Raw genomic sequence first — 24172 nt, forward strand, 5'->3', positions numbered from 1 at the left:
TATTTAAAAGTAGTTTGGCAAGTGCAGCAGCACTGAGGTGGAGTCTGTGCCGAAGAGGGATTGGAAAATCCTTGGACTTCTGAGAGTCCCAGGGTTCAAGTGAGTATGTTCCAGTAAACCATATCTCTGAGAAAGGAGCTTATTTCTTCTCAGTGGTTGCTGTGAGCCATTGCAGGCAGATGTCTAACACAGATGGACAAAGTTTTGTTTGTTGGCCCGCTAAGCTAATTTTGACAAAGTGCAGCTTCTCACTTCTCAACATTTTTGCCTCCAAAATGGCTATCTAAAAAATTCTGCTTTTCAAAATAAAAATGATAGAATACTATTTTTCTTACTAGTGCTCTGTAAAGTCTTTGTAGGTGCATTGTATGTTGGTATACTTTCTACAATGTATTCTGATAATTCATTTGCTAGGTCACCTCATATTTCAGTACAAATGCATATACTTTCATACCCATTTATGTGCATTGCAATTCAGCAGTTATTGAATTCTGTTTGATTCCAGTGCAGGTGGTTTCAGTCCTGTTTTCCTATCTGTGGAACCTATTTTAATGACATTTCCCCCATACTATGTTATACTGCTCCATTGCATTTAACCACAGGTGTGGAAAGCTTCCTGCAGTCACAGGGGACAGCAGTGATTTCAGGGCACACATCCTTAGGCAGCCCTTTTCCTCCCTGCTGTTGCATTGCATTCAGCCTTCATTGAGAACTCCTGGAACTTCATAAGCCCAATAGTTAATAAAGATTTTGGCAGTTAATCCTTTTCCTGTAGGGGTCTTGACTGCCCCTTTCTGACTTTAGAAAAGCTGAAGTCCTTTGGGCATGGCTATGTGGGGCCATCTCCTGGCCAGACAGTAAACAAAACTGTATGACCCCAATACCTGACCTGGTGAGTAACCCCCCTGTAATGATTTAGAGAATTCTTGTGTAGTTGTTTGCACTGTGAAGGATGTGCTCCCTGCAGATTGACAGAAGTAGGTGCCAGTTTCAGCATGTAGGCTCTATGCACCAAAAATAATAAACCAGGAAAGCAGATAGTTTTTGTAGCACTTTGCACCATCATATGATGAACAGCAATGAACGGTTCACTACCAGTTCTTGAGGGTATTGAGACATAATAGTAATTAACCATCTTTGGAATGACAGTAAGTTTTGGACAGCTGTCCTCACCATGATCCCTAAATCCCATTTTACTGGGTTGGTGGATGCCATAACATTAACAGCTCGCTCGCTCTATTTATTTATTTATTTATTTATTTATTATCTTGGGCTGCAACAGACTTAGCCTTTTGGTGGTTATCTGTCCTTTATTCCAGACAGAATCCTGGTTTATACTGTAATTGAGTCTGTGCAGATGTCAACATGTGCATTCCTGCACCATGGATTTAGCTCTAAGGAAACCAAACAAACCATTACAGCTCAAGGCTTTTTATTGATAAAATGGCATATTAACATGAGAATAACAAATATCCTGTCAGTAAAATTTGCATTTTGTTTGCTATTTGTAAGTAACCCATGGAATGACCAGAATAGTTAGGAAAAACATTTTTCATAACCATAGTTTTATCTTAGTAGAATAACAAGATGCTTTGTATTTTGGGAACAACAAATATTCTTCTTGGGCTGTTTCAATACAGGATGCAGATACATAAAGCAAAATATTAGATACCTATAGCTACTTAAATATTCCTGAAATGTTTTTAATGTAGTCTTTCCAGTAATAGGAAGATAGGTAAATCTTCCTATTATACTTATATACTATTCCTATTATGCTTTTAGGAACCCAAAGTAGGAGCCTGATTTTATTTATCATGGTGTAGTTGAATTGCTTCATTTAAGGCTTATGTTTCACTGTACTGTAGGATGTGAAATACAAGTTATTTTATGTTGTCTGAGAGCTCTCGAATCTCATATGGATAAGAAAATAGAAGTTATAAGAAAAATAGCGGCTATTTTAGGTAAAGAATTCTTTACAAACATTTTTGTGCCTGTGCCTATTAAGTTCTCTTTATTTTCCACTTTATTATTTTTCAGGGGGATCAGATATCGAGTACCTAGATATTTACAAACCAGTGGTTTGGTTCTGGATCCTTGTTGGGCTTGCTTACTTTGCAGCTGTCCTCAGCATGATTGGAGACTGGCTAAGAGTCATATCAAAAAAGACAAAGGAAGAGGTAAGAACACTTTAAAAGTGAAGAAATGCTGCTCTTAAAAAAAAATCTGGTTAGAAGTCAGGTGAGCATATAACTATATGTCCTTTGGACATGTGTCAAAGCTATATAGGGATGAAGTTTACCATGAGGCTCAAACAGAACTGTGTAGTAGTCAGGTCATATAGTGTTGTATTTTTTTTTTTTAAACACGACTGCATATTCATTTAGGTAAAATGCACTGTTAATATGAGTGTGCACACTTGTACCTCTCTTGTAGGAAAAAATCTCTAAATGAATTATTCTAGATGGTATGGTAAAGTCCTTAATTTCTGAGGCAAAAAAAAAAACATTCAGTTTCAGTCCTATATAGGATGCAGATAAATCAAAAATACTAAATCATTAAATCATTATATTCAATCATTGATCGTTTTATAGTGTTAAGAAAATACATATCTCCTGTGGTACGAAGTACTGGAATGAGCTGGGTGTATTTTACCATTATGTCTTCAGCTGCATGCATCATTATTTGTATTCAGGTGCACCGCTTTGAGTTCAGATATATTTCTGCTTGCAAATGTGCATCTACCATTCTAATGGTGAGGTGGTGTTTTACTTTGTTATTAACCAAAATATTGCTGTTTCAGAAAATGCTAGAGGGTAAATAAGATTTCCGTCGATTGCCATTAGCTCTACACAAATGTCACTATAAGTTTTAGAAAAAACTTTTTTTAAGTAACATATTAATTCCTTCTATTATCGCTTCAATTAATTTATGTGTATCAATTCAGAGGACAATATTTGTTTAGTTTTAGTTGAAGAGTAAGGGAATCCATCTTGCCCCCGCCTCGCAAATTTGGTAGCATATTTGTAAGCATGCACACACCACTAGCTTAACTAATATCCCTCACAGAAACGGAGCAGCAGGCATCATGCAGGTGTGCTCATGTGCAAATCTGTCTGTTTGCAAGTTCCCATCTCATATTCTGAGGAAGTGCTGTAGGGATCCATCTGCTTTAGGAGAAAGTGAGAACTGGGCAGGCACATGTGGTACTTGACCAGTGCAGTCTGGTATCCAGGTGATAACTGTTATCAATTTGGGGCATTTTCCTAAACTGGATTTAGTTTCCCTGGCTTTCTTGTTTGGGATCCTTGGAAGGAAGGCGATGCTATGACAAAGACACTGTGACTTGGGACTATGCAAAAACCCCATGTTCAGGAATCCCTTGCTTTTGTTGTATGTTCTTGTGGAATAGTTTGGTTCTCCTTTGCACTAGAGCTAGTCCTAGAATTAAATCCTATAATGAATCTGGCCCTTACTGTCACTTTTTTCACACTTTTATTAGACCATAAAATCACTGGATAAGGTGCTTCGTACTGTGTAAGTGTTCGTAGCACAGGGCCTAGCCCACTGAGAGCTTAATCTTGGTTGGAGTGTGTCATGATCCTTGTTATTACAGTGATGATAATACGTTTTGAATGTTTGAATTTTAGAATACATTTTCTTTTATACCAAACCTATTTCAGTGTAGAGTCATTTAAGGAAAAGCGTGCACTGAATACACTTTTGGATCCCATTAGCTGTTAAGTATTTTTATTAAGACAACTTCTGTTCTCCAGGTGACGCAGTGTAGCACCATGCCACGCTCCCTCAGCAGCAGCACCAGGAATTCCTACCCTACCCTTTCTCCATTTCTTCTCATCTTTTTAGCCTAAACAATCACATTCATTTGTCTATAGAACAGAAAACCTCATACTTCAGATATGCTCAAGTTCATGTTCAACATTTTGCTGTATACAAATGTTTCATGTGCTTTTAAGTCAGATTAAAGACAGACCCAACATACCATTCAATTAATCATATTCCTGATGTTCAGAAACATACCCCCATTTTTTAATCCATTGCTCAAATACTTCTGAACATCCATAGCAGAAATAAAATGTTTTCTCAATAGTTTTACCGATAGGTGCTGTCTCAACTTGAGACCAAGTTGAGAAAATTGAATTATGGCGTATCACAAATTGTGCACTAATTGGAAAACATGAAAAATGATCTGTGGTATAACCTAATGACATATTGTAGGAAGAAAGTTGTATATGCGTATATCACATTTTCTACAAGACTAACTGCATTTGACTGAACAATATTCATTTTACAGGCATCATTATATAAGAAAAACTGCTCTCAGCTCATCTGGAAGCTGTCTTTGCTATCTGCCTAGGAAAATTTGAGTGGAAAAGCGAGGGAGTTCAGAGGAACTATAATTATCAAATTTCTCTGGCAGCAGAAGCTACAGGAGACTCCTGATTGGCAGCAGCCAAGTCAACTAACTGTAATAGAGGCCATGGCTAACATAGGATGCAACTATTGAAAAGTCTCTTCCTTTCCATGTCAAAAGCTAAAACTATATTTCAGCAGAAGTATTTGATATCTCTTTTTTGCTTTTTACCCCTATCTGAACTAAAGCATAGTCTGTCATTGCATGTTTAGGCTGCATATTATGAAAGAAAACCTCAGAAAGTGGACATTTATTGGCAGCAAATTCTGTCTCTATCTGTAGTCCTGTTAACTTTTCTCTTAACTGATACAATTGCACTGTACTTAAAAGCACTTAAGACTTGGAGGGAAGAATGCATTTCATTTTTTTAACAAAATGCCTATTTTTTGAGGTATCACAGGTAATTTTGCCATGTGTCAGTGGAATTGAGAAAAATCTGTACATAGTTTTTGGTTTCAAAGTACATTATCTATTATCTAGAATTATTTTGATGAAATGCTATTTCACCACTGACAATTTTATATCACTGATACTCAATATCAGTATATTTTAATAATAAAATCTCATAACCAGGAAATCTGACTTCTTCAGGTGACCCTTTGTCTCCTGAAACACAGTCAAGAATTCTGATTGCATCAGATGGAGAGGGAAGTGAAAGACAAGTAGAGGCAGAGGTGGGAGTTTTAGGATAGATCTGTTGCTAGAAGCAGTTCATACAGGAAGATAGATGAAGTGTCAGACAGTGATTGGAACATGCTGTGTGCTATCATCTTAAGTAGACAATCTGTCTCTGAAGTTTGGCTTCAACCGTGCTAGCTTGCCTTAAATTCCCTCCTCCTCATTATTCTCTATACTGATTACTCAGAGCACTTACAAATTCTTCTGATTTTAATCTCTTTGAAAAGTAAAATTTCAGCAGTATTTTTTCCTTTCTCTCTTGCCTCATTTTGCACCTGCTTCTGAATTGCACCATTTGCACAAAAATCCCTGTCCGATCAAGAGTCTTAGTCATTCAGGCTATAAATTTTCTATTTATGTTTGTAGAATTAAGTATTTATGTTCTTTGGCCTCCGAATATGTTCCAGTTCAGCCAACAATCTTATATGCAGAAATTAAAAGGTAGGTCAGACTTTCTGGATGGTTTGCCAGCTCCTTTAGAAAACCCCAAAGCGGAGAAGGGTTTGTGGGAGGAAGTGATGGTGGAAAAAGCATGTGAGGTCTCTTTGCAAGGCAGTAATCAATAGAGGTGACAAGTGCAAGCAGGGGGATGTTGAATAGCTCTAGGAAAATGATATTATTGCTACATATATTATTAGAAGGGCTTTTCCAGAATGTAGTTTGTAGGAAAAGGACTGTCCGTTATCTAGCTCTGTGGCTTAAACTTCAGAAAGAGTGCAAAGAGCTATATAAAAAAAATGGCAAAATAGCTGTTTGAAAACACTACCTCCTACCTCCCCTTTTTCCACTCCTCCCAAGATGTACAGAATAGTGTATGTGGGAAGGAAGTACCCCATTGAAAACAGTTGTTGTTTCTAACGATTTCTGTCAGGAGAGAAGATATTACTTGGTTCATAAAATATTTTTGCAGTACATAAAGCTAGGTCTCTAGTCAAACTAAAACAGAAAATACATAAAGCCACTATCAAAACCAAAATGGAAGATACAGTCCATCCCTAACTTTTGGGAGTCTCTAAGAAATGCAGAGTTGGCGTAACAACAAGGGAGAATTTGCCATGTTGATTTTTTTTTTGAATGAAATTCAATCTCTTCTCAAAAGATCACGAGTGTAAGTGTTCTTGCAACAATCCATAAGTCTGAGTTTCAGTATTGATAACTGTTTTACAAGTACACTCTAGTATTAAGTGCAGTAATGAACATAAAAGTACATGCTGTTCAGATATTCCCAGGAAAACGCATCTGCTGATATTCTTTTGGATCATCATAAATCTGTGTAATCTGGACTCCTGATGCCTACCCAACTTTTTAGCTTCAGAACACACACACACACATGCACGTAACAGCTACAATATTTTGGTGTGATTTTCTTATTTATGCCCCATCTCTTAGCTGAACATATTAAATCCTGATAGGCAACACTTTTATTATTGTATAGGAAGTATCAGGTCCCCAGGTGCTGCTGGTCCCTACTGGTCTGGCATTACGTGAGATATCCTTCCCCTCCATGCCCTCCCTATCAGGAGCCCTGCACACTGCGCCTGTCACGAGGTGGTGGATGGTCCCTGCTTGGTGCACTGGCACTTGGACCCACTCTGAGACATTTCTCCTGGTTGCCTCAGCACGCTGAGCAGACACTTCAGTGGAGATAAAAAACCTCCAGCCCAGGCTTTTAGTTCTGCTTATAACTAGATAGTGGTGATGAGATCTGTTGAATCTGTAAAAATAAGGCAGAGTAAATTGCTAAAACTTTGTAGTAGGACAAAAATTGGTCAAAGCGAATTGGGTTACAGCAGTTGTGTTTCTCCAGAGTTAATTGCTCATGAAGATTCCCTGAATGGACATTATCATGGCTAACATTAGTAAACTCAGATTGTTTTTGGAACAAGATGTAAGAGCTTCTTTAAGTTATTGAGACAAATTTGTCTGTGATTTAATTCTATTGACAGAGAGTGATACTTAATCTGGAATTTGTTCAGCCCACATTTCCATCATTAACATTCCTGAAGACCTTGCTTTTTTCCCAGGTATTTTCAGAGTTTGAATATTGTTAGGAAAAGATACTAAAATGCATTATGAATAAATACTGCGTGTGTATTTGATATTTTTCTTGTGGAAGGGTCCCCAGACAAAGCCAGTTCAGCAGAATACTCTTGCATCTTCAAGCAGCTGTGCTGGCAGTGGGGAAACTCTTTTGCAATAACGGATAGATGAGACTGAGGAAGTTCTGGAATGCTTTTCTTTACAAGGGTTCAGTGGAGTTGAAATACTCATGTAGAACAGATAAAATGGGCCTTAATATTTTACACAAAAATGTCTGCAGATGTTGACAGGGGAATGTCAAAGAATTAAACAATTTCCACTCGGAGTTGTCTTTGTGGTTACAATAGCCATTCTCTGCTGAATCCTCTGTCAAAATTAAGTCTCTCTTAATTGTTCTTTTTAACATGTCTTTTTAACATATCAGACCAAAGAGTTCATAAAACACTCATTGTCTGTTTTCCTATAGGAGGAAATGGAGACAAATGCTATGTGTGCCTTGAGTTTCATTATACTTCTATAGTGTAATTCCTAAAACATTTGCCATCTCTGGCTGCAGCCAAGTTATTGTTTTTATAGTATTGACAATACATACATGCTTTTTTTCCTGAAGCTCCACCATCAGAACTTTATGAAAAGCTGCATAGCAGTTTCTTGTCGTTAATACAGGTAGCTGGATGTTATTTATTCACACCAGGTTGTAAGAGGGTTTGGAACAGCTCTCTGAGGTAGCTAAAATACTCAATTAGATCAACTGATTTTGACAGGAAAATGTAAGCACTTTTTTTTTTTCTTCTGAAGTTACCAGGAAATTCGAACATTAGGGAAGGAGCAAATCAGGACAGTAGTTTGTGCACAGTATTGAGGCATACTCATGCAGAGAGATGTCTGTGCAGTTTTCAAGAGTAATCCCCGGGAGATACCTTACAGGAGTGTTTATATTTCTGGAAAAATAAAAAAGAGATAAAATGGAGAAATTTGGTGTCTAAGCGTGTTTGGCTTTGTAGAAGCAATTTTTTGACATTTTGTAGGCTAGCTGCTTTTATTTTGTTGAATCAAACCCTGATAGAGCAGAACTGCCGTATTCATCTGTCATCTGTCACATCTCCACAAAACATACTCCCACAGCTGCCACTGTGGATGCTCCTCCATACCAGAATAATAAAAATTCATGGGCTGTGTGCCTTCCAGGTGGAGAATGTGGTTGATTTTCATGCAGTGCATCTGATGTGCTCATGGAAATTACGAGGGTGAAACCAAACAATTATTGCTCACCACAACGAAGTCAAAAATATTTACTGGAGAGGACTTCAATAACCTAATTACTGTGAGAAGGCATCATTCCCAAAGTTCTTCTGACCACCATGGCTACTCTCTGTGTAAATGTTACTCCAAGAGATGGCTGTTTGGCAAAATAAAATTCTTTCTTCTGGGCTACTTGTCTTAAAAGTAGAGGGACACATTTGTCAGTCAAGGGAACCCAAAGAGTGATCATTTATTGCTTTATCTGAACATGCAGTATCAAGCTCTATAGTTTAAAGACCTGATGTGGAAGATCTGCTGGGCTGAGTCCTGAAAGACTGAAGGAACAGAAGATAGTGGGTTAAGCAGCTGGAAAAGCTCATCATAGTATCTCATTAGTGCCTTTGGCCTTTTCTCCCTGTGCTGCCGGCTGCTATAGTCTTATTTTACTTTAAAGACAAGAGCACTATCTTCTGTAAATATCTATTCACAGGCTCTAGTACAGCGAGGTTTGGATACTCTCTAATAGTAACTGCAATAATAATGCTATAAACGCGGATATACTGAGAGCCAAATGCTGGGTGTGCAGATTTGCTTAGTTGGACAATACACAGAATCACCTTAATATGCAGGAAATAGCCAAGCTTCAGTGTGAGTGTCGGTGGAGCCTTTCTTTTCCCCTTCTGTGCCCCAGCCATCTCTAGAGAAGATAGAACTGAACTGGTTAACATAGGTTTGTGGCTAGCATTAGCTCGGGCAGGAAGAGGTGGCCTGTGCTTCTCTGTAACTGCAGGAGAGTGAAACTTCAGATAGACAAACCCTCCTGCCCACACGGATGGTCAACCTGCCCAGCAATAGCATTGTTAAACCCATCAAGCCCAGCTGTACCTATATTCTTTTATTTCAGTTTTTAAGTAGGGAATTTCTGAGAGCACTAGATGAGTTTCTTGAAAAGAAAATGTTTCTGTGACAAAAAGTTATGTACTCTCCTCTGCTGCTTGGATAATGTGACATGTGCATGCTCTGTCTAGTTTTGTCTTTGATTGGTATATCATGGAGAGGGTAATATTAATATTAGGGCTGTTGTAAATTGACTGAGCCCTATATGCCAGAGAAAATGTCATAAAATTTCTCTTAACAAAGAGAAACTAAGCAAATTTATTTAAAATATACATTATTCTCATTTTTCTCCCTGACGTACAATGTCTGTTTTCTTTCTTACGTGGCGGTCATTGGTGTTCCTTCTTCTCCCAAGCATATCACGTCTTTCATGTTGCATATCTCATCTTTCAAGCAATTACATCTCTCTCCTCACTCTGTAAATAGCAGCAAGTTGATTGGTTGTCCTGGAACACTGGGATATTTTTGAAGTGTCAGAAAGAAAGGCCAAGCTAAGGGAAAGTTAAAGTGTGTATTCACCTCATTCTGCTTAAGAAGGCCCTTATTTATGCTTGTTTCTTTTTTTTGTCTTTTTCGCTCTCTGTTATGAAGTTTTAAAACCTTTTTCATTGCCTCAGAGCATTACGTTCATCAGTGTCATATTTTCAGTTTTGCTGAAATTAAAGGCCCCGTTGAAAAAAGCCGAGTTCCACGCAGGGCGATGCATGTTGAGAAGGTTTTAAATAGATTCTCGTGTGTGGGAAGCCAGCCGAAAGAGGAGAACATCCTGGCCCAGTGCTCACAATAACCTGTGCTGCTAAGCAGATGGAGAAGTGTGCTCTGGCAGCTGTGGTTTAATTCTCAGTACTGATCACTCATATAAATGTTGTTGCTATGTGGCTTGTGCTGTCCACAGCATACTTGGACTGAGCGGTCTTCCTTCATGATGGGAAGGTTTTTGCTATAGTTACTTGGATATCTGTTGTGAAAGGAGTGTCCAGAAGGGTCCCCAAGCTCCACGTAAACATTAGGAATTAGAGGAAAGCTACTTGAGACTGAAACAGGTGCAGCGAGACAGTATCTTCACATGTTTGTTTCTCTTCTCCTTGGGAGTAGCTTCTCCTTGGACATGCTTGTGTTCTGGATTAGGCAATTGGCCTCTATCCAAGTGCTGTTCTTAGCAAGACAGGGGAAAGCTAAAATGGGATGAGGCCGAAAATTGATGGAGAAGGTTTTGGCCTCACCAGTGATACAGGTGGAGAGAGTCTCTTCCCAAACTAGTTTTAGGTGGATGTTAATTCGGATGCTTTTTGACAGGAGCGGGTGAAGGAAACAGATGCTCAATGTCCATGGTTTTTCTTAGTCCTGTCAAATTCCACATGTCTCTCTTTAAATGGCATTGATGGTTATGTGCACAGTCTGGGAACTGTTTGCTCATTAGGGAAACTCATGCATTATTTTTGATGTAAAATAAAAAGTAACCTTAATTCTTCTTGTTAAACACACTTCAAAATGACTCAGAAGCTGTTTTTCATCATATTCTATTAAAATGAATGAAATATTTCAATTACAGGTAGACAGAGAGGCCTATATATAGATATTCAGAGATGCCACTAGAGATGTCCTGTGCCGTATTTAAGACATCCCCATGGGGCTGTCATATGTAGCATAAAACATATGGGAAATGCTTGCTCATCTGTAGAGGTAGCTGGGGCCAGGAAGTGTGCAGTAGGCAGTGAATTAAGCCAGTGGCGTTTCTTTGAGAGAAAAGCATCTAGTCTTTCATGGTGAGGTGTGTGAGGGATGTGATATTATCTATACCATTAGCATATTCTTTGAGACTTTGTCATTGAAATCTTCAGGGAGGCACCTGCAGGACCATGACTTCTTGTGAAAACAGACATTTCCAAGGCACATGCCAGCAAAATCCAAACAAAGAACTAGGGTAACATACCTTAAATTGATTTTTTAAAAGATGATTTACATAATTTTATTGTTCCTAGCCCTTAAATTCTCAACTTGCTACTGTATCCGTAACCTACATCTTTGATCACTGACCAGACTAGAGCTAGGAAAACTGCCCTGTGCAGGCTCACAGGGCATTAGGAGGGCATTAGGATATTACTTTCTAAATATCCAAGTTACTAGATGCTAATGTTGAAAGTATAATGTTAACATATTAGAGCTAATATGCCCCTGAAATCACTGGAGCTTCCAAAACCCACACCGAAGTCTAACTTAGACTTGGATCTGGAGGAAAGCTAACCTGGAGCTGTAAAAGATGCGGCTTCCCCGTTACTTGTGGTGTTCATATTCCCCACAATGTAGCAACATCACCAGACTAGTGCTATTTATTATACGGCTGACTCCTGTACTATCACCGTGGCATGTTTTTCCTATTGATTCAGAAATATTTTGTGTCAGTCAGCCTTAGGTAAAGTATTTCGTTGTCAATCATTCTTGTGTCTAAGAGGCCTCATCCTTGTGTCATGTTGGCCCTAATCAGGCAGCATCTGTAGACTCTCGGCTACAGATAGTGAGGCAAGAGAATTTGAGAAAAGCAAACAAATGTGATGGTAGGTGTCTATCTTCAGATTTTTTGAGCACTGCAGGCAACTGGCATTTCAGTCACTTTGCATAAGATTTTTTTGTGACTGTCAGCCTGCAAATGAAGTGAAGCTATAATGCATATGAAAAAACGTCATACCTTAGGGACAGACGGAGCCTGAGCACACACTGAAATGTCTCTATGGATAAAGGAGGGATCAAATTACAAGAGCAGGTTGCTTATGTACTTTGGCAGCTAAAAACTGCACGTTTCTTTTTCTATAACCTTTTGTATTTGAGTCTGTAAGTGCAATGAAATCAAAAGAATTTTATTCTGAAAAGACAACATTTTTGAGTGCATTTCAGTTCACACAAAAGCTAGGGGCTGAAAGCAATAATTTGGGGCATGCAGAGTTCACACAGCACTGAACTTAGAGCTTTCATGCTGTTCCAATTTAGCTACTAATGTATTTCAATTTTGCCTAGCAATAGCACTACATTTTTCATTTTTTCCCTAATTTTTAATAAGAAACTAAAATTGTCCCTAGCTGTTTGTGAGCTCTGACATGTGGGCAGATAGGGTTAAGACCACCATATTCATGTTCCATCTCACCTTAGCTGGAACAAGAACCTGTCTCCAAAAGGCACAAATGGCTTTAATGATATTCAGCTAGCTGCATCTTGCTTCGCAAATGAAATGTAGTGAAAATGAAGCAATCGGACATCCTAACAACTACAATGTAAAAATTCTCCCAAATAACTTACAGAAGAGGTAAAATATAGGAGCTTGCCCCATGCAAGGCAGCACCACCATCAATGTGTAGTAAGGTGGTTTGTCCAAACAATACTGAGCATGTCATTGGGGTCAAATATACTTCCTTTTGTCAAAAGCATGGCCAGGTGTTTTTTTCTTAGCTGAGAAAACACAAGAGAAATGGGATTTGAAAATTCCAGTAAACGGCAAATTAAAAACAATATGGGGAGGTGGTTTAAGATGGTTGTGATTTTCAGTAGCCTGCGCTGTGACTGCCAAGGCACAGATTGAAAACTACAAACTTGATAACATTCCTTGAATGTGACTGTATGCAATGCCATTGCTGGGCAAAATAACTGAACTGCTGAAGGCTTACACAGCTGATGAGGGGTACGACTGCATGGGGTAAAATAGGAACTATTTCACTCTCGCTTTGCCTCCACAGACAGTGGACAGCATGACCCAGAACTTGAGCCTCCTGCCTTTGGGAAAGCTTTGGAGAAGGGCAGAGCTGCCCCAGGGCATGCCTTGATACTGCCTATCATATCTTTATTACTTGTTTACTAGAAATAAAAACATTGTACCAGCTGAAATGTTTCAGCAGTACAGATTTTATTATTTTCAGATGTGAAGAGCAGCATGTCTGATCCTAATTGCACAATTTAAATACTAATAATCGTTCAGCAAGGCTAATCCTCTGTGTATTACAGAAAATAATACTTGTTTTCAAAAATATACATAATGGGTCCACATTAGTCATCTGTGTAATTTAGTGAAGCTGAGACAAATGTAATAAAATGACCCCTGGATAAACAGAGGTTTTTGATTTCTTTGTGGGAGGGGGAAAGTTTTCCTGAAACCCTGACACTTGCCGGCAAGCTGATCATTTTTCACCTTCGTTATGTTCCTGTTTTGCACTGCACTGCAAAGCATGAGTAAGCCTGTGGCTACTTGTTTCTGGTGCTTTGCCCCCCATATTTCTTTGTGTTAGTTTTTATTTGATTTCTGTGCTCTCTGATTCCAAGCTTGCTTGCCAGTGATTGAAATTCTGGACTGAGCAGTACCAATTAGACTAATTTATTTAATTGGGTTAATTCTTCTGAAATGCTTTGCTTTTGAGCTGCATTTATCAGCAGTCTGTCTTCCCCTTGCTATAGCTTTCAGCTGTTAAGCTGCCTACAAAGCAGAGATTTAAAGCAGAAAAAAACTGAAAATATTTACTATGCACGTAAAATGGGATAACCTCCTCCAGAGGTGCCTCCTTTGATATATCTTATATATCTTATTTAGTTTATGATACTAACAGTGCTATGTCTGCTCAAAACCGAAGAGCAAATATATAACATACAATATGTAAGTCTGTAGTTCACCTCTGTTACATGGGTTATCTCTCAAAAATAGTGGTAATTTGGAATTCTGTGCCGGCAGCTGCCTTCCTCAGATGCAGGGTGACCTCATAGGATGTTTCAGCTTTACTGATACTGAAACAGAGTGGAAAGAAAGCCTAAAGGGTAAAAATTATGGTAGTTTTACTCTAAATGAAGCTGTATCTGCCTCCAGGTTGTTGGCAAAGTTGTCGAGTTAGAGAATAGGAACTAGCTGGACAGTGGGGATTTACAAACCCCTGCGAATTAGCAGGGATGGCGCAAGCCGGCACCTTGCAGCCCGACGGGAGATGTGCATGGAAGAGGCGCGAAGGCGCTGCAGCTGTATGGAAATGGTGCTCTGCCTTGCAGGCTGCGGGTCCTTCGGGTATAACTGACTGGTAGCAGCCCTAGGAGCCCCCAGTGCGGCCGTGTTCGTGGTGCCTTTTGATCTGCCACTTCAGTGGAGTCAGGGCAACAAGCGGGCACGTTGCTGGCACGACCGAACCTGTTAGTGCTGGGTTTGGAAAAAGCACAAGGAAGAGAAAATACAAGCAGCTGACATTCTCCTTTAAAAAGGCTTTTCTGTCTAAATTTAGAAGTTTGCTGCCAAGTCTCCTAGGGATCTTTCCACAGACAGGGAAAGTGCTCATAAATAACTCTGCACCCTAGTAACAATACATAACACAGTCTGGATTGCTGGGATTTCAGCATCCTCTGACCATCCCCTGACCTTGCAGCTGTCAGGGCTCCGCTCTTTACTGGAACTTCCCTGCGTTGGTGACTGCATCTAATTCAAAAAAAAAAAAAAAAAAAAAAAAGGGTTGGGGAAGAAAGAAAAGGAAAAAAAAAAAAACAACCCAAAAAACCCTTTTAGCAGAAAAGATCTTTCTTTTGATTTTAGAATCAATGTAAGCTCTTACTTGTGTGGCATTTCTTCCTCTTGGACACCAGCTTGGTGCTTATTGCTAAAACAGTGACTCTGGGGCATGAGAGATCTGTGCCAGCAGCAGCAGCTCCTTGCCAGCCCAAAGCCACGCTGCTAGCTCACTGGGCACTCCGGTCTTCAAAAGCCTCAGGCACGTTGTGCTCCTTTCTTTCTTGTCTTTGCTGCAGGTGGGAGAATTCAGAGCCCACGCTGCGGAATGGACGGCCAACGTCACCGCCGAGTTCAAAGAGACGCGGCGGCGCCTGAGCGTGGAGATCTACGACAAGTTCCAGCGGGCTACCTCCATCAAAAGAAAGCTCTCCGCAGAACTGGCCGTCAACCACAACCAAGACCTGACTCCTTGCAAGCGAACCCTGTCGGTCAACCACCTGACCAGCGAGAAGGACATGTTGCCAGCTCTGACAAAGACGGACAGCATTTATATGAATGGTTTGACGCCTCACTGTGCAGCAGAAGAGATAGCTGTTATTGAAAATATTAAGTAGTTATGACTTGGGATCCCAGTCCTTGAGAAGCTCTTGGCTTAGACTAGCCATATACCTTTTTTTTCTCCACCCTGTCAATGATCGATGCTAATAGCATTTTATATGTGTGCATGAGTTCCACAGAAACTGCAGTCCAGAGTTACCACCACATCTCTTCAAAGACTCAAGATGAATGGCGCTTCTGTTATTGAAAGATGCTGGAACAAGCAACGTCTTCTGCCTTTATCTGCCCAGACTGTTTTTCATTTCTCCTAATGTGCCATATGGCCTCAAGAATGAATCACACTCGTTATGGTAACAATGTAGCTTTGAGGGATCAGTCCTTAAAATTTCAGGGTCTACCTTACTGAGCCTAGGAATGGACCATTAATGGACTACAACACATTTGTAAATGGCAAGAAATTCTTATGCAGCCTTTTACCTAAGAAATTTTTGTCAGTGCCTTATCTTTTGAAAAACCAGAACCTCTACAATTCCTGTATGGTTTCTGTTTGTTTGTTTTCTTGCATGAGTAATGTATTTCATTTGAGCTTTCATTCTTCTTGAAACGATGGTGTTTTAAAGGTGTCTGTAGCGAAGATACCAACCAGCATGAATGAATGCCAAAACTCAACAATCATCAAATCAATGTCCTTAGCTCCAAATTTAAAGGCACTGCAGTTTCAAAAGTTGTTGTGAAAACGTCCCCTAGAAGCATTTGTTTTACTCAGGTCCAGCTGATACTTGTTCGCACTGACTTGCAGAATTTGCAGACCCACTTTGGGTTATATTTTTCAAGCGGTGTTCAGCAGTTTTTTCCCTCTGCGTCAGATGTACCAAAAAAAGAAAAATCCACAGCTTATACATCAGTAAGTTATTTGGTAGATGACAAGAGCAAATAAAAACTACTGTTATGAGTATATGCAGAAGAGGGTTTTAACTGGTGCATTCTGATATCCGTGCTCAGAAAATAAGGCGGTAACGTACCGTAGTTTTAACGAGCGTAAACCTTCTGCCAGGCGTTTGCTCTATGACAAGGATTCCTAACTCCTTTTTTTCCGTGGAGTCGCAGCAGACGCCCGTTCATCCTGCGGGAGAGCCTTCCCGTGCTGGGGCTGCGCCCGGCGTGGGGACGCGGTCGCGGCCGGTGTCGCTGTGACTTTGTGCACCTCAGGCACAGAGGTGTCCGAACGCGAGCGCAGCCGAGCAGGAGGGAGCTGGTAAATAGCACAATCCGGACACGACGCTCAGGCCGTTCACACAGGACAGGCGGACGATGAGCAGGCCTAAACTGTACCGTGGGTTATCCTTACTGGCTTTAAGAAAACACAGCTATAATTTTACGTCCTCTGTTTAGCTTGTAGGTGTATGTGAGATTCAGAAGAAATACAGGATGGAATGGATAATTTTGCCTTTTTCTTTTTTTTTACATTTTTTTCTCATAGTAGTCTATTGTAACCTGGCTGTACATAAAATGAATAGAACAGGCCTTAAAGAATAATTTAGGCTCTGTGTAAATTAAAGAAGAATGAGACTTTGCTGATTGGGCATGATTCAAGTGGCAAATCTACAGCATCTCTGACCATTAGATAACATGCAAGATATGAATGTTAATGTTTTTGGATGCTTAGCTTGTTTTCTAATAAATATAAGTTAATATGTAAATTCAGTCAATTCAGTGTAAATATCAGTCAATTAACATTTACAGAGAGTACGCTTTTAAAATGAAGAAAGTTCCATAAAACAGCACGGAGCAAATGCTCTTATAAAAGAAAAAGACCCTTGTCTCCCCAGCACAGTGTTCTGAATGTCCACATGGCAAGGCTTCTTCTCGCCATGTATAAACTGTGAATTGTAATGAAAAATAAAGTTTTTAATTAAAATAAGCTTTTTTTTTTTCCTCAATCTCCTGCTTGGTATAACTAAGAAATAATTTGTGAAACTGGTTTTGTGCTTTCATTGGTTACAGAGTATAGCAGTTTGCTGCCTGCTTTAATTTGAGCTCGGTTGAGCCACGAAGGTTTGACTCATCCAGCACAGAAATATATATTTTTTCTTGATATTAAAAATAACGCTGTTTAATTGCTGTATGCTAAACTGTGTGGCTTGCTATTTTTGTTTCAAAAAAGTGGCAGAGCAGAGCGTCGCTGCGGAGCTGCTGTTAACCTGTCGGTCTTTGCCCTGGCTAGGGGAGCTCTCTCTGCTCTCCCCAGCTCTGCTCCCTGCGTGGGATCCTGCAGCAGGAGTGTGGGAGCAAAGAGCTGCCACGGCACTAACCTTGCAAACCGGAGCAGTCCTTCCTGCAGTGGCTGTTTCCCTGTGTCCTCCTTATCTGTCATTGAAAACCTAAAGTGGAGGGAACAGTAGCTGCCAACAGAGTGGTGGTAAGTAAGTGCTGAAGAGTACTGTTTTCCTCAGTCGTTCCAGTCCGAGGTTTCTCAGTCCCTTTTGGATCTGACTTTCAAAAAGGGATCAGTAATGTTTAATGTCTCTTGTCTTTGAAAATCAGAGTTGCAGTATCTTAGGTTGAATGTTTGGATCATTCTAACTAGATAACTTTCTTCCGCTTACCAACTTATAAGAGTGAATATGTGTTTTCTTTCAATTTAAAAACTTTAAGTTATCTTAGAACCTTCAGAGACATTGTTCTGAGACCCTAGGAGAATGTGTTTGATACTTAATATGGATATTTGCTAAATCCACCCAATACTTATTTACCTTGATCTTGGATGTGATCTGTGGGAAAAAATAACCCCATTTGTTTATTTATAAAAGGGTACTGTTTTATTTTTTCATGTTGTAATAGATCTAAAATATCTTAACAAAACAAACTAGATAATATTTGGCCGTTTGGAACAAAACGTTAACAATAAAATCTTTTATTTTTAGGTTTAATGCCAGAAGAAGAAGAAAAGGTGTAACAGCCCAGACAGCGTAAGTAGGTAGAGCTACCATGATCCAAATATGGCTAGTAACATTACTGTTATTGGGAAATCTTTTTCTCCCCCTCCATGTACAGCAATAGATCACAAATGCTGAGGAAGTCTAAGTGCATTTATAAAACTTGATGAAATCTGTAAAGGCTATTTCATTTTCTTTCCTTTATTAAAACCCCATGTCTTTTTTGCCCCTGGAAATCTTGCTTAGCTTGCTTTTCCCTTCCAATTACAGAGCTAGAAAAGCATTAATTAGGACTTCGGAAAATCACTTTTGTAATCTCCTTCCTCTCACACATACGTGAAGATGTTTCCACACCACTAACATACTTGCTGCTTAATTAAGTTTTTGAAAAATATGTTCCAGCTTGGTAAAGGGTTATTTTCACTTGTACTGCCAGCCAACACAATCAAATTCTATCAAAAAGAGGCACCGACAAACGTCCCTACTGTATCTTCCTTCCTTCTTTCAATCCCTTCCTGAATTGTTTCTTGGTAAAACAGCAGAAATGTTGCAAAGTAACATAGAAACCCACAAAGTGATCAGCCTCTCAAGGAATCACCCTTGAACTGAGATGGGACTTTAGGTCACCAAACCAGTTGTAGGACCAGGACAGCAGAACGGAGACGATCTGGCCTGTGTGTTTCTTGCTGGCCTTTTTCCTTCTCTGGCATTATGTCTACACTAGTGATCTCTAAGAAGCAGCACAGTGTGCCTGGGAGAGCAAGAAATGGAAAGCAGCGCTCCTTGCAGTCAACCCTACATACTCATCTCAGGTCTACATAGATAGGTAATTTTATTTTTAGTGAACATGAGCACTGTGTCAAGGAAACTGTACAGAGAAACTGTCAGAACACAGCAGTGGCAGTAAGACTGCTAATAAACCACTGTCACATGCTTATGTGTTACCTCTTCTACTTTGCAATACTCTTTGGAAGATAAGGATTTTATATATTAAATATATACAATTTAAATAAACTTTGAATTAATTTGTTGGATTTGAAGTAGTTATTTTGTCACAGAAACATGCACATTATATTACTATGTAATCTTGAATTGAGCAAAACATCTACTCTGGTGAATTAAAGATCATTTCATGTTAGATTAGTGATTTGGTATTATAGCTCAATCTAAAATGAGTATTTTTAAAAAATCAATGAGCTTCACAATTTTTTATGAATTGTAACAGTCTCTCTCCACCAGTGATGACGGGTATTGCTTTATATAATAAATGTTTTTTCTTTTGACTGCTTAAGCTGTTTCTGAATGTTTAGATAGTTTTTTAGTTCTTGTTGACAGCTGCAGAGAAAGCAACTCACTTTTCTATGTTTTGTAAGTAATACATCATGGCTAGACTCTCCTGGACGGATCCTGGAATTCTTTGTGAATGAAGCAGGTGTAATACATGATGTTTTGTCTGTGCTGGTGTGAGTCATTATTGGCAGTTTTCATTAGCCACTTTAGGTGAACTGGTATTTCAGCGAGTGTCACACTGAGTGACATATGAACACGTGAGTATGTGTATAAACACATGAGTGTTTATACAGACATCTTTAGTTTGATTTTGGCAAATGAATGTCCTCAGTGAGAAACTCCTAAGAAGGATTTCCTTTATTAACCCAATTGTTAATTCCAGCTAATCCTAGACAATAAATACATGCAGTCAGATCTTACTCATCCAGAGAAAAGCATGAACTAAATAGAGAGCCTTGTGGGAATATGCTATCTGTCGTTAGCAATAAATAGCAATATTTTCCAGAAGATGAGCAGCAGCTTGGAATGTCACCTTAAATACTGTTTTGTGATAACTCTTAAAAAATACTGTTAATTTGATCCTTCTAATTAGAGAAACATGAGAAGTTTTTATTCTGGAAAGATATATGCATCTTTCACAGTTTATTTTAGTCTACTTTGGCTCAGGGGAGAGAGAGAATAATTTTACTAGATGACTAGGGATATAAATCTATTTGTATGTATTTAAAGAAAAGCTCATAGGAATCTTCACGTCTGAATAAATTATTAAATCCAGTGGGATTAAAAAGCAGTTGGAAAAAGGGAAAAAAAAGTAATCACTGCGTACATAATGCAGATGATAACCAGATCTTCAGATATCAGCCACTGATAGTGTTGGTGTTGACTTATACCAGTCCCAAGTCTGCTCCTCTTTTTTTTGACTATAGCCTTTTACCCCCAAATTGTGGGAGGATCAGAGGGAGAGAGACTCCTGAGTGCTAAAGAAGTGTGTATGAAGTTAAGTTCCTCATTTATTTTCCAAGATCATAGCTATGTTCAAAGCTTCACTTTTATTTTCTACTGTGCATGAATTTGCTGACAACTTAATGTTTCTAGACATTGATGCTTTGAATAGGGTGAATATGGGAGGTGCCCATGCAAGGTAGAGTCTGTCACTGCAGGAGCAATTCCTGGTTCAAATCCACTAGATCTGACTGCAAACATGATCAAGAGAGGTTGTGCTTTCACCCACACAGCCATGCTTTCCATATTCTTCTGTATTATCTATAAGCAAGTAGAATACGTTATGTCTCATTGTTCTGTAGCAAAACAGAGGAAATTTTACAGGTTTAAAGGCCCTGTATTGCACAATTGTCCAGAGTATCAGTCCAATAGTTACAGTCTGGGCCCTCTGGGAATGTAAAATTAAGAGTCGTAAAGACTTAGTGGCTTTTTAATAGATAATATTTTAGTGGTTTGTAGCAAAAAGAAGGTTAAAAAATTGGGCTCCGCTGTGGAAAGTGGAAGTGGGAGTAATATGTCAGGTGCTATTGTACATCTTTTGAAGTGGAGGTGTAACAGACACAAAGACCCTTTCATTTCTTGGTGTCCTAAGAGACCGTTCAGAGGAGAAATTTAATTTTATCAGAGCACTCTTGCTCTTTTGCAGGCTCTGAATGTGCATTAGTTATAAATGTATGATACCTTTCTGGGTGCTAACACAGATGGTGCAGCTTGAAAAGGGACAAACTTATTCTCCATTGCTTGTACTGCATAGATGGAGTAAGACAAGCTAGTTTTGGGCTTTGTAGCCTTGGATCCACCTTTGGGGATAGGCATTCAGCAGGATAATGTGGGATGAAATGGGCTTTTTTGATGTGAAGGCCTTGGAACAGTGGTTTATGTAGACAATGAGTCTTGAAAAATATATTCCCAGCTGCTCTATCAAGCTCTGGGTGGAGGCTGCAGTGTTGTCCTATCACCGCAGCCCTTTGCACTCGTGAGCTTGGTCTCTCTTTTACTGAGCTAGACTGGAGTTCAGCTTTAGCACTAAAAGGCTTATGTGTTTCTACCGGCGTGGCCTGAGAAATATAAGAGAACACTTCCTGGTTTTAAAGCCAGTTTTAGACCAGAAATGAGTTTTCATTGTTGGGAGTGCAAGGGCTGTGTTCTCGTATCAGGTTAAATCTGCTAACCTCAGTAAAGCTGCTTCATAATCATCTTCGCTTTTGAAGTAGATTCTTAGCCTACCACTTTGAAGTATTGCAATGTAAAATATGTAGAACCCTTAAGTACAGAGCATATCATTTTTTAACTACAAATACAACCCCAGTTATTCAGCGTTGAAAAGTTATACACAGAAAGGTAAAACTAGCTACAAAGACAAGTCAGGATGCCTTTCTCTTTTTCTCTCTCTCTGTTTTTGGTTGCTGTTTCAGTCTGTAGGCTTTAGTTAAATTACTTGATGCATCTTTATGTTTTTAGCGATATCTTGCCTAATAAATATAAATCATTTAAGCAAATTCATGTACTGTATGCCTCTGGGTTGAATGGTTTTGGTCCCATTAGAAATGAATAACATAATCTCAATGCAGGTGGAAAGTGTTATTTGTGAAAAAAATACATGAGGAAGGTGAAGATGGACTAAGTATCAGAGATTTTGAAAATATACCTTGCTGTGGAGGTTGTGGCATGACATGGTGTATGGGGAGAACAATGCGACAGCACTTGCAGACCCCCATGAGCTGTCACTCCTCGCAGCACTCAAGACAGCTGTCAGAATTACATTCAACCAAAATAAAGCTGTTTTCCTATCATATTCTTGCTGCCTACCTGTTACTTTGGCAATTCTGCAGTAAGAAAAACTTTGAAGCGAGCTGGAAGAACAGACAGTCAAGGAACAGTAACCTGAAGGGGTCTAGGGGCAAGGAGTTGGAATGATTAAATCACATGGTTTTTTCTGCACCTGTGCAGTTTAAGCCAAGTAGTTTGACAGGAGAAGTGGCGTTTCCTCCCTGCAGTTATACAGCCTGAGTTTGTAGCTGTCTGTGAGCCTCCCCTAAATCTTAGTCTATCCAAGGGAAATAAAAGAATGAATTCAATGTATCAAAGACAATTCTCACTGAAAGTATTTAAGAAGCTCTTGATGGTCAGTCTGTGTTTGAATTATATCTGAAGCAATTGACCAAATGAAAGCCCAGAGCCCTGGAAGTCAGGCCTTTAAACCCAACTTCATGTTCTACCACCATCCTGCAGATGATAGTAAAATCCAGAACTGAAAATCATTAGCCACAGATTCAGTCCAGTAGTTCAACAGCATTCCTTATTTCCCCACTGTTCTTGAGCAATTTTGCCCATGGTGGTAATACCATTTCTTTTTTTCTCCCGTCATGTTTTTTTTGTGTGTTGTGTAGCATGACTGTAAGTTAGGTTTATGTGCTGTATTCGAGTTTGTGGCTGATTGAGAGAGCCACAGAAAGAATGATTCATATCGTTAAGGATATTGGGATGTGTCTTTAAAAAGAAAACGTATTTTGAACCCTTTACATGGAAAGCATTCCGCAATTGCTTAAAATAAAAAAGAAACAAAAAACCCTACTGCCATTTGAGCCATGTTTATAGCACGTACTTCCCTCCGTGTTTAGGAGACATTGTGAAAGTGTTGTGTCTGCCTCCTCCTTGCTTTCTCTTGTCCTCTGCTTATATTGTAGCCTTGGGAGACAAGGAGCACCTCTTTATTCTCCGCTTTCTCCTCTGCCTTGTGCTCCTGACTGGTAGCTGCTACAGTGATATGCATTCACTGTGTCAGTGACGGATCAAGCAGTTATGTCTTTTCCCTTGGATGGATATCAAAATCCCTAATTTCTTCCTCCTGATACCAGCAAAGAAAACATCTGAGTCTTCTCAAATAACAGAATCATGTAGGTCACTGCAAATTGTGCATACTATGTGGCTACCTTAGCCACCAAAGGTCACTTTATCACCTTGGGAAATGGTAAAGTGCAGGATAATCCTGAAGACTGCAAAAAGGTGTGCAGAGGAGTCTTTTTCAAGTGAAGTGTTAAAAAATTCCTCTGAATTTGTGGAAATAGAATGATACTTCATTAACCAATGGAGTTTAGTGAGAATGATTTTTAACCATGCAATGAGTAAGTAGGACCACCAACACGAAAAGTATGGGAACCAAAGCAAATATGTTAATTTTGTCATATCCATTTCAGAATTCTCTAAACATGTCAAGTGACTGTAATGATAGTCCTGTAAAAACAAAAGGAGTACCTGGGATCTGGCCTTCTCCCCAGAACAGAATTGCTGGCTCACAAATTTCTCTACTGTTAGGTTACAAAACAGTGCTCATTAAATGCCACAGTTCTGTAAAAATAGGCAAGCCTTGGAATCCAGGCCGTTGGCAAGAGTTTAAGTGGGAGTAGAGTTTGGCTCTACATGTCAAGCTGCAACAATGGTCACCCCCGTGCTCCTTTTCATGGGAGATGACAGGAATTATTAATTTACTAAAAGCTGTGCTGACAAACTGCAGTAAAACACCAGGCATGAAGCTGCTTTGATAAATGAGGCAGCCAGATTGCTAGACTGCTTCGGAGGAGCTTCTCATGAAAAATCTAAGTCCAGTGGCAGGTACATGAAAAGAAAAAATGC

The 24172-nt window shown here is 39.4% G+C and overlaps 1 protein-coding gene across 3 annotated transcripts in view; it reads left to right on the forward strand.

Annotated features, from left to right (window-relative positions):
• The window catches only part of KCNK2 (potassium two pore domain channel subfamily K member 2), a 92619-nt gene extending 76216 nt beyond the window's left edge, over nt 1-16403 (forward strand). For all 3 annotated transcript variants that reach the window (XM_088532089.1, XM_088532081.1, XM_088532097.1), the window contains exons 6-7: nt 2038-2177; nt 15050-16403. In XM_088532089.1, coding sequence (XP_088388215.1) covers nt 2038-2177; nt 15050-15367 — 458 coding nt within the window. In that variant the 3' untranslated portion in view covers nt 15368-16403. The remainder of the gene's footprint in view (nt 1-2037; nt 2178-15049) is intronic.
• Nucleotides 16404-24172: the final 7769 nt, after the last annotated feature.

The sequence above is a fragment of the Tinamus guttatus genome, unplaced genomic scaffold, assembly GCF_059628265.1.
Source record: "Tinamus guttatus ecotype Peru unplaced genomic scaffold, ASM5962826v1 Tinamus_guttatus_pri_ptg000033l, whole genome shotgun sequence".
Lineage (NCBI taxonomy): Eukaryota > Metazoa > Chordata > Aves > Tinamiformes > Tinamidae > Tinamus > Tinamus guttatus.